This window comes from Gordionus sp. m RMFG-2023, chromosome 4 (assembly GCF_954871325.1).
Source record: "Gordionus sp. m RMFG-2023 chromosome 4, tfGorSpeb1-WG-v2, whole genome shotgun sequence".
In the NCBI taxonomy this organism is placed as follows: Eukaryota; Metazoa; Nematomorpha; class Gordioida; order Chordodea; family Parachordodidae; genus Gordionus; species Gordionus sp. m RMFG-2023.
Genome location: NC_088778.1, coordinates 21937072 through 21948060, shown reverse-complemented (window position 1 = coordinate 21948060; position 10989 = coordinate 21937072). Strand labels below are relative to the sequence as shown.

The following is a 10989-nucleotide window of genomic DNA, read 5'->3' as shown; positions in this document are numbered from 1 at the left end:
AAATTATTCTTCCATATTATAATAACTTTTTTACTTTTTTTAAATTTTTTTTTAAAGAAAACCCTATTTGCAGATTTTCAGTCGATCATATTTATATATTAATATGATGGGAAGGGAATAGAGCCAAGAATTATATCGATATAATAAATATATTAAAGAAAATGATGTTAATGTTGCTTACTACCAAAGGGAATACCGAGCAAATCGTAATTTTACAATTTTTATTTGATACATACTGCCAAATACCAAAATTTATTAAAATGTAATAAGACTCTTATTATTTAGGTTAATGATGCTTACCAACAAGTCAACGTATATCAAATTTCTAAATAATAACCAAATTTTCTAACCGACCAAAATTTATTAAAATATAATAAGACTTATTATTTAATATATAATAATGGAATCACGTGGTCGAGTACGGCCTCCTATATATCATCCCCCAAGAACGGAACCGCCAAGTTAGATTAAGAAAAAAAAACATGATCATTGCCAGGATTCAAACCCATGACTATCGGATTGATAAGACGCTCTTGCCGACTAGGCCACATTATCTTTCCAAAAATCATGATTTTTCAAATATATATTATAAATAAATTTGATAGTGCCTATCCAAATGAAAAATAAACAAAATACAAATATGATAAGTAATACCTCAAGGTAGTAAGCATCATTAACCGAAATGAGGTGTTCCTTAAAAAGAATAATTTTTAGTTTAAAAAAATATGAACATAACCAGTATGCTATAATATATTTTTTTTAAATTCCAAGTTTCATTAATAATATGGCGTGATAAATATTACTTCTACCTCTATGATATATCTAATTAGATGGCGAAATTTAACTATTCCGCTGGTAGCTGATATTCTTTTAAAAATATGAATGATCGGGCTAATCTAATCCAAAATTTAAAAATTTGATACCTGTATACAGGTTATAGAACGGCGTGAACCTTGCTGGGTAAAAATGATTATTGGGCCGGGTCAGAATTGTGCCCTTTTTATTACGGGTCATGCCATGCAAGCAAAGAATGTTATACCAAGGTAATAAAACTTTAAAAAAAATATATCCCCACAACACCTTACATTTTTTTAAAATAGATTAAATATTAACCCCCCCCCCCCCCGCTAAAACTTTGGAAATCTTCGGGAAGTAGATCTATCTAAAATATCTAGTGGAAATAAATAACAGACACCGGAAAACCCTAATGAGAGGTAATATTGGGAAGATGGAAGAGGATCTCAGGAGGTTTTCTAGTCAAGATACATTGACAGTATTTATTATTTTTTGCCCATTTTATATTTTGGTCGTCAATGGCATTAGTCTCGAGGTTCTTTAAAAAGGCTCTAGGTTATATCATCGACCTTGCGTAGCTATTGATATTAACCTGGAGTGATCATTTAATTTAGCTCTTTCGGAAATATTTGTATGTCTTGTTTTATAAATGATTATGATATAGATATTAATTTTTTCTTCTGAGTCCTTAATTCTTGAATGAGGGCAGAGCACTTCTCTTGGAATATCAACATAACTATTTAAATAAACAAACATATTGATTAATCTATTCTATATAATTTAACCCTGTGCCCTTGACTTCAATCTGACAACTCAGATATCGATCGAACAGACATTCTTTCGAACACACTCGGGCCAGTTCATGATCTTCAAAGTTGTGAATAATTTTAATTTATTATTTTTATTTCTTCATTAATAACTAAAACCAAAATATAACTGAGTAGTTTTATCAGAGACCACCTGACCCAAAATCCTACCCGTAAACTCGAATCGGGCCAAAAAATTATGAATTTTAAAAACCTTAATAATTTAAATAAATTAATCAGGACCTAGCCTGGTTTAAAAATTTAAAACAAGGGTCGGGTCGATTAAAAATATAATTAATTTAAAATTATCCAGTTTTAAAATGTTGGAAAATATAAGTGTTTAATATTTATTTTCTGGTCATATTTGCAATTTCCCTTTAAAACCAATTTGCAAAACTACAGCTAAAATTATTCATAATTTTAAAAGTTTAGGCCCGGGCTTAAAAAATCCATAAATAAGATCTCGATTGCAGATCTATGGTTTTTTAAAAGTATATTCTAAAACTTTTAGAGTTTCATTAGCGCAGATCCAATGCTCTTATCTTCCAAAAATCGAAGACATCTTTTATCTCTAAATTATAAGGCGAAAATAGTTAATAAGACATTTTTTTAGACTAGTTAAATAGTTTTGTTCCATATTTGTGTGGAATTGAAGAAATTTTAGTATATTAAAATAATCAAATTCTGGGGTAACCTCTCACATTCAGTTAATTCGTACGTGTAAGGCAAAATAGAGGTAGCCATCATCTTTATATTTGCAAGCATATGTTACAAAGGACTTTATCTGCCAACATTGGTTCTCTTAATATTTGTGTCAGTTTTTAATATTAAGGATCCAAAATGTTTCCATGCAAAAGAAGGTTTTGCTTGCAAGGATATAATATATTTTGTTCCAGTATTTTGTAATGCTGCATACATTATAAATGTTTTTAGTCCTGCTATGTCTATATATGTTATAATGGCAATAAAATAAATATCTTAATTAAAATTTTTATGATAAAAAATAAAATTTATATTTTATATGTTGAGGAGATGTGGATTGCATTAAGATAATATTGTGTTACTCCATATATAATTGATGATCTTATACAAAAGTTTAAAAGATCAAATCAATGAAACTCCAAATTATAACCTATAACTATTATACAGAGAATACAGATTTAAAAAAACTTTTTTAAAATTTATCTAAAATAAAACTTTTTAGGATAACGAAGGAAAAGGAGTAATTAAAATAATAAAATATATGTAAACATGCCTCAAAAACTGCTTTGAAAAAACGCTCTGTCTAGAAATGGCTTAAGATATTTTATTTCAAAAGTTGTTTATATCTTCTTATAGAAATGCATTCCTTAATATCACGTGAACCATTCAGATATCTTAAACAATATTCGCGAAATAATTGAAAATAACAATCTTACAATAGGATTAGTAGGAGCGTTTTAAGACCGAGTATCCGGAAATGTTTGTTTACATTTAGCAAAAATAATACAAAATATCTACTAGTTGTTAATATAGGTTTCGAAATAAAATTATTTATACAAGACTACACTACTATTGAATCTAATTTATTTTCCATCTAAAAACATTCTGATAAATTATATATTTTACATACTAAATAAAACTAATCTGATTTATAAAAATTATATCAAATAAATTAATAAAATAGTTTATACAAAGGAGTAAAATATTATCATAACCATGGATATAATAACGGATTTATACGGCACAAATTTTCGGTTTTCATTGATTCATTTATCAATTCATGCACATTGTCTTCGATCATGTCATCTTTTAGAGGGGATAATTCTTCACAAAAATAAATTCGTAATTATTTAATATAGTAAAAAAATTAAGGTAATGTTAATAGGGTCTTGTCTTAGGCTTTTTTTTGGTTTCAGTTCTGTTTTTAATTAAAGTTTAAATTTTTATTGAACCAAATTATATATTTCATAATGGCTTCATCGAATAAAAAAAATTGCTCATTATCTTATTAAATAGACCAATTTTTTTCTTCAAATAGTCAGAAGAACGTTCCAGAACAACTTTTCTATCACGTTCTCGTTCCGATTATTTATTTTTTTTAGAACTTAATATTACATTTTACTTAAATATCTATTAAACAAAATATTATAAAAGTTCTCATCTAAATTCTAACCCAATATATTTGAATTGACAGCAGCTAAGATAAGGTTCATGGTTTCTGTAAAAGCCATCAAATTAATGTCAGCGTTATTTTTAGCAGAGTTGTTATTTATATCAGTTTCTCCTGGCAAATTTTCATTCACTGTGGTTGTATCATATTCATCCTCTTCTTGCAGGGGCGAGTTATCGTCAAAATTCATGTTGAGAGCGGGTACGTCATTCAGAAAAGCCCTTAGGAAATGATCTAGCTTGAGTTTTTTATCGGCCAAGCACCTATAAAAGGCCTTGAAAGAACACATAAAGGGACCATTTATGAGCAGTTTGGAGAAGAGGTTAGTAAAGTTGGATGTTAATCTCATTAATTTTACTGGGTTAACGAGTTTCTCATTGTTCTCTTTTCCACCTTTTAAAAGATGTTCCATTTTATTTTAATTTAAAAATAAGTAAAAATGAAATATAACAGACTGACGACTAATTATAACATGCTATTTTGGTTGCTTTTAAATACTAAAAAGCAGAGATGCGTCCATTATTAAGGTTCCTAAGACTGGGATACGAATCAATTGTGTCATTGAAATCTCAGGAGGGGGATACCATATTAGTCAACACACATAGTCAGTAGTATTTTATATATTAGAAATCAAGGGGACCTCAATATCATTGACCTAGGAGCTAGAGGGCTCCATACATTCGATGTAGCTTAGCAAACTTTCCAGAATTATAATTAGATATATGTCCCTCAAATTTTAAAGAAATTTTTTTTAAACTATAACTATCTAGATATATTCATAAAAAAATATTGTTTTTACATCGTTTTTTTTTCAAAAAAGCAGGTAACGTGTTATTGTTGAAAACAAGTAAAGAATTAGGGTGAGGGTAAAATTTGAAACAAGTCAAGATCCCCAAAAAATAAAAATTGCTCCTTAATGTAACCCCTCTTCCTCCTGTAAAAAGAAGTCAAATCGCTTCTACCATCAATGTAGACATCGAGGTAAGTAATTTATGCACTATATATAGATTAACCCATATACAACATTTATAGTTACAACTTTCAATATAAAGAAATTATGCAATATCTGTCATCCTTATACCTAACCAAAACATTAATAAGCAAGGAAATGGATATGTCTTATATATGATAAACTTTTAAAACTCAAATAAAAAATTTGGACCCCCAAATTTAAGAGAAACAAATCACAATTTAGCATATAAGCATTATAAATACAAGTACCTACCTTTAATTAGATTAAGTTCTCGCTCTAAAAGACTAGCCACGTCGATCTGAGCCGAAAACGGACTTCCGCAAGTCCTCAATTCTCTCCCGCAAACTGTTATCTGTTCTGGACCGTAGGGGAAAGTGGAAAAGGCTCGAGCGAAAGCGCATTGCAGAGCGTACTCTCCGGCAAGAGCGGCTCTGAAACACCAAGCATCTGTTGAGTTATTAAGAGCGGAACGAACCCAGCTTGAGAGTAAGTTTGAAGGGAAGGCAAGTGAGGTGAATGCGGATAAAAGAAGGTTAGAAGAAGGTGGGGGGTGAAGGGAGTTTAAAAGAGAATAAAAAGTTGATAAAGCATCTTGGGAATGGTGCGATAGAGGGGATTGCCGGCGATGCTATTTAATATTTTTAAAAAAATGGGTATGAGTAAAAAAATAATAATAACAAATAATATTAATTCGCTTATTTCACGATAAATGTGAAGGATCTTATAGTGGTCAGATCAGATAAGAAGATGCCAAAATATTAAATTTACGTTTTCGTATATATCCATTAACGATACCATGGATTCATCTGTTTCAACCAAAGTCATATGGGGAGATATCGTAACCATGCGAGATAAACGAAATGATAAATCTCTTTTCGATGTTCCCTGAGAAGATAAAAAAATATTTAAAATGTTTTTTTTATTAATGCGCGAATATTTACTAACACACGCATCTGCTTATCTTGTTTACAGATTCTGCGAAAATATGGGAATTTTTATCTGCTTGCAAAAGTATAGATTTATGAATTAATTTAAAATGATTAAAATTTACAATATGATCATTAATTTTTTTTAATAATAAAAATGTTCACATAATGTTTTTCGAACACGCCATTTAGATGACTCATTATTTGAGCGGTAGCAGTTCTAAGGTGGGAGGAGTTACGTTTTTCCCATGGTTTAAGGGAGTAAGAATGGATAGGGGATAAGAACAAATTATCGTTAAGCACCAAATAATGATAAGTTTTTCCATTGCTGCCACGGACGCTGACCTTTCTACAGGATTGAAACCCGCACTTGTTTTCGACTCGGATGTTTGGTAAAAATTTACAAATTTTTATGCTGTATTGAGACGGCTTTATTTTATTATTTGAAGGAGTTGTATTATTTTTTTTGTTTAAACACTCATGAATCATAATTTTGAAATAAATAAAAAAAATCTATTGATGTTTTTAAACAAGTAATAAAGACAAGCAAAAAAATTAGACAATATTGATTCTAAATAGAGTTTTATTAAATTTTCAATTAGTATTTCAAGATTTTTTTGCCGAAAATTTTAAGCAAAAATCTTTGAAGATTAAAAAAAAATCATAAAATATAAAAAGATTTTTTTATAAATTTCGATCAAAGTTTGCAGCATTTAAAAAGATTTTTTTAAAATATCTTTATTTTATTTTGAGAAGTTGTGAGCCCATTATATATATTTAATTAACCTAAAAGTTTTATAGGAACTAATCGTTTGTTATTGAGGATAAAAATATATTTAACGCACTTTCGCGTATTTCATTTCGCCGGGTAGCTCGATTTCAACGTCATTGAGAAGCCAATTATTGAGTAGAGAGCATTTATCATCCATAAAATAAGTGTTGGGCAGTTCATTAACAACCTTATGCTCTAGAACTTCTATCCAAGCCCTAAGGTTCACTATAAGTCTATCGATGTCTTCAAGATTCAACTTTTGTCTTACAAAATTAAAATCCTTCATAAATTGAGCCTTAAACTTCTTGAACATTGGATCCTGAGTAAAAATAAAAAGTAATGCATTCATTAATTTGATCATTATAAAATCTTATTAAATTATATAGAAATCAATTAATTTCTTAGGTATACCGTAATACATATCGTCAGCTGAGTATGATAGTGTTCTATATCCACTTCTTTTGATAAATGAATCCTTCAGTACTGTGTTCTTCCATATAATCATTATATCTAAAATCGAACCTTCAAGATAACTCGCAGTTTTTCGCCCATTGAACCAAGGTTCAGATTCTTAAAACCATGCCCTCCAACCATCTTTGCGCTTCCAGCAGATAAGCGATTTGCTATTAGATTACGACTCACCTACGAAATTGTTTCTACCTTAGCAATGTAAACATTGTGAAACCAGCGTACACCAAATGTGACATCATTTGCGTGCACTTAAATACGCAGGCATTCCCTCTAGACTTTAAGCAACCTGGTGGAATGTCCTAAATTGTTTGGTCAACGGGTCTGCTTCTGGTTTGGGACTTCACCTGCATTGACCCAAATGCATCATCCAACCAAACAATCGATGTCATTGCCATTAAAGGAACCCGGAAAATACCAAATACAGTTCCATCAATCCTTCTTACTCATTCATGCTCCATTCTTACCACTGTCGGGAGCAATGCTCAATGACTTTAAAGAAGTGGGGGGACGGATTCCCGAAAAAACTGCTCAGTCTAAGGATTTTTATTATGATTGCTATCGCAATTATTCATTCCAATTTCTAATTTTTCTTTACTCTCTTCTTTTTTAAACATATTTTTTAAATCTTTATCTTTTTGTTCTCCTTAATGATAATTTTATATTTATCGCCTTAATAGTTATACATTTTTCTTTTTTTACAATATATTTTAATAGTCAATTTACTCAAATAAATGAGCAATCAAACGGATAAAAAAATATATTATTTAGAATAATCCTTTATTTGCATTATTATAGTATGATTATCTAAAATATAAGAATTTTTTTTTTCAAAGGCTCTCCTGAAAAATTATACAAAATAGATAAAGAACATTACAATACTCAGCATATCTATTTCTCATTAGAAGTTGTAAAACAACAATACCAGGGATTAATCTTTTCCTTTACTTTTGCAATATTTTATACATTCAAGAAGGGCAGTCTTTAGTTCATTTTTTATATGAAAGAGAGGTCCAAAAAATCGAATACAGAATTTCACTTCGCATTTTCACATATCCAAATTTTTTTTAAATTTAATTATCATATTTGCTTATATCTTAGTTTCATTTATTCTAATATTTCAAAACTCGGGGCAGTTTGATTATTTTTTAAAACCAGGGCAGTTTTGAACCAGATCCTTCGGAATCGGAACAAAACTGGAAATAGAACAACTTTTTATAAAATAATTAGAAACCCAAACCACTTTTAGTTCGGGTTCCACACTTTGATGTAAATTATGCATCATTTTTTTAGTGTTATAATCGTTCTATCTAGAACTATGAAGCAAATTAAATTAATTCCGAATCAAGTGGTTTAATATTTGAGTAATATTTAAAATTAGTTATGTGACATAGCGGTCATATATTATAGTTCAAATTATTCCGGAATGATTTCTTGACAAGGTCGACTTAAAAATCCTGTTGGCCTTTATTTAATTCAAATTACATTTTGTGAGATTATAATTATCATTTTACCCCGAAGGATATTACCAATTTACTCCAAATTATTTATTGATTAATTTCACAGAGATTACTACCATGGGGGAATGGGGAGTATGACGCAAGATAAGATCTTCATTGAAATTGAAGGGGGTAAGAATTTACGAAGACGCTAAAATTAGAGGGGGGGGGGTTGCGGGTAAATTGGATCTTTTTTAAAACTAATTTTGATGGTGGGTAAATAGTCATTGCTCAGGAGGTCTTTGCCTAAAAAGCATGTATTTTGTTATGCCATCAAATTAAATTAGAATTTGAAATCTATGTAGTTTTGAAGGTAAAATGTAACTATATATAGGCTATTATTTCGAAATCAGAACCAGTTCAAATCAAAATATTATTTTTTTCATTAAAAATGGGACACAAAGTGGTATTTTTTTAACTCTCTGAATAAAATTGCAAATTATAAGATTTATTCAAACTTTAAGGGTAGCATGGGCGCGTCTGATAGAAGATTCTGTTGAGGAATTGGTCAACTTCGAAGCCAAATTAGCAAGGTTTTCGATTCCCGTTTCGAAAGTGGTGAGCAATTTATTCATTATGCTCGAAATATATGCCAAGATTGGGACAATATCTTGATCGACCGAACATTCTCCGTATGGTACGAATTTTTGTTGTTGCGAAAATTCATTAAGTATATTTGGTTGAGCGGATAATTTATATTCTTGGAAGGAGAGAACATAACATTTGTTCAGTAATTGTTTGAGATATTGCAGCAACTCTTCGAACCAGGTTTCCCTGAACCAAATCAACTTAAATATGGTGTTTGTTAAATTATTTTATAAATAATTCTTTAAAACTAATTTTATAGTTACATAAGTCTCTTTTTGTAAAAAAAAGAGATAAAAAAATTGTAGTACTTTTTTAAAAATGTGAAACCTGATCAACCAAACCTTCCAAAGTGTACAAGGTAGTGGGATGCAATTCTCTCAAAACGTGCAAAATCCGCCGACACCAAACTATAGGGGACGGTGATGCATTAGCCACGGATGTGGCGCTACCTACGGAATTGAAAGAATTATTAATGCTTGCTGCATTTTTAAAACCGGGCCCGGATGTCATATATGATTGCGAGTTCACAGATGAGTCGAATAGTTTATTATCACCATTGGATACGGAACAAGATATTTGGGTATTTGTAATGTCCTGGGAAGGTTCACTCTGTCCTTCGTGACCTATTATATTTAAAATAATTTCAAGTACATGATAGAACTTTGAATTAGTTCTAAAACCAGACTAGGTGGGCTTAATATGTTAATAAATTTTAACCAGGGTTAAGGCAGACTTAAATATTAATCTTAAAAACTAGATTATCAATTATAAATTTGTAAGGGGGAAAATGGGATTCTTCTTTTCTTTGGAAAAAAAGAAGTTTATCATCAAAATAATTTAAACACGTCACTAAGTTTTTCTCCACTTATTTCTATATGTTACAGTCAAATCACGTAAATCTTAGTCAATTCTAAATTATTTGAAATTTATATAATAGGTATTCTACACATACTGGAATATATTTTTAGCATTATCATATTATTAAAATGTAAAAAAAAATATTTTATACAAATTATGGTGATTTACCAATTTTAAATAATTAATTTAGCGCGTTTTTTAAGTTTAAAATAATTTTTCAGGAAATGTATTCCAGCGCAGAATTATGCTATAAATTTGAGATACTTTGATAAGATATTACCCGATTTGACTAATGCAATACGCATATTAACTAATTGTGCAATTTGACACTATTAATGTTATTCTTTATATTCTTTTTTAAAATTTAAATTCATGTTAGTTAATATATTTTTTTATTTCTACATCTTTGTTTCAATTTTTTTTTAAATAAAATAATTTTCATTCTTTACCTTTTACCTTAAATTCTTATTTAATTTTATTTCTCCATATTTCAACTCTATTCTTTGCCTAGATGGACAAAGAAATTAAAAAGGAATATTTTTTATAATCAAAAAGATTGTATTTAATATATTTTTATTCATTATTTAGGCAAAATGTTGTTATTAACATAGCCTTATTAGATTATAGTTTCCCAGGGAAATTTATATAAATATATTCTTTAAAATATAAATATTTTTACATGTCAGATTTTGAGTAATGGTTGAGGTAGGTGCAAAATCATCTTTGGATTTCGAAATCATGGTGTTTAAAGATTCGGTGGAGCAATAAGAACTGCAAACTAAATTCTGTTTCATTTTATTTATTTTTTTAAATTTTAAAGGATTCTGTATAAAAGTTAAATCCAATAAATTTAAAAAATAGACTTCAGGAACTTAAAATTTTAAATTGGAAATATGAATTATGCATACTGTGTTTTCGGAATTTATAGTTGAGACACTATTAATTAAGAAATCTTCTTTATCGGGAGTAGAAGGTACGTGATTTTCTATCGATATAACAAAGTTCATAAGTCTTTGCCCTGATGCATCCAGATTACTATTCATAACAATAAATTATTAAATCAACTTTGTCTCTTATTTGTATTGATAAAAATTGTTAATTTTTCTTATAAAAAAGAATATTTATAAGCGGATTAAATTGTAATACTAGTAA

General features: G+C 29.1%; 1 protein-coding gene across 1 annotated transcript in view; it reads right to left on the bottom strand.

Annotated features, from left to right (window-relative positions):
- Window positions 1–418: 418 nt before the first annotated feature.
- Window positions 419–10989, bottom strand: part of LOC135928719 (transformation/transcription domain-associated protein-like) — a 54006-nt gene continuing 43435 nt past the window's right edge. Inside the window, exons 60-71 of the mRNA XM_065465175.1 lie at window positions 10746–10872; window positions 10517–10622; window positions 9307–9602; window positions 8850–9179; window positions 6498–6743; window positions 5818–6081; window positions 5495–5611; window positions 4979–5354; window positions 3757–4146; window positions 3299–3407; window positions 655–693; window positions 419–554 (exon numbers count right to left, since the gene is read on the bottom strand). Of these exons, the coding sequence (XP_065321247.1) occupies window positions 551–554; window positions 655–693; window positions 3299–3407; window positions 3757–4146; window positions 4979–5354; window positions 5495–5611; window positions 5818–6081; window positions 6498–6743; window positions 8850–9179; window positions 9307–9602; window positions 10517–10622; window positions 10746–10872 (2404 nt within the window). The 3' untranslated portion in view covers window positions 419–550. The remainder of the gene's footprint in view (window positions 555–654; window positions 694–3298; window positions 3408–3756; window positions 4147–4978; window positions 5355–5494; window positions 5612–5817; window positions 6082–6497; window positions 6744–8849; window positions 9180–9306; window positions 9603–10516; window positions 10623–10745; window positions 10873–10989) is intronic.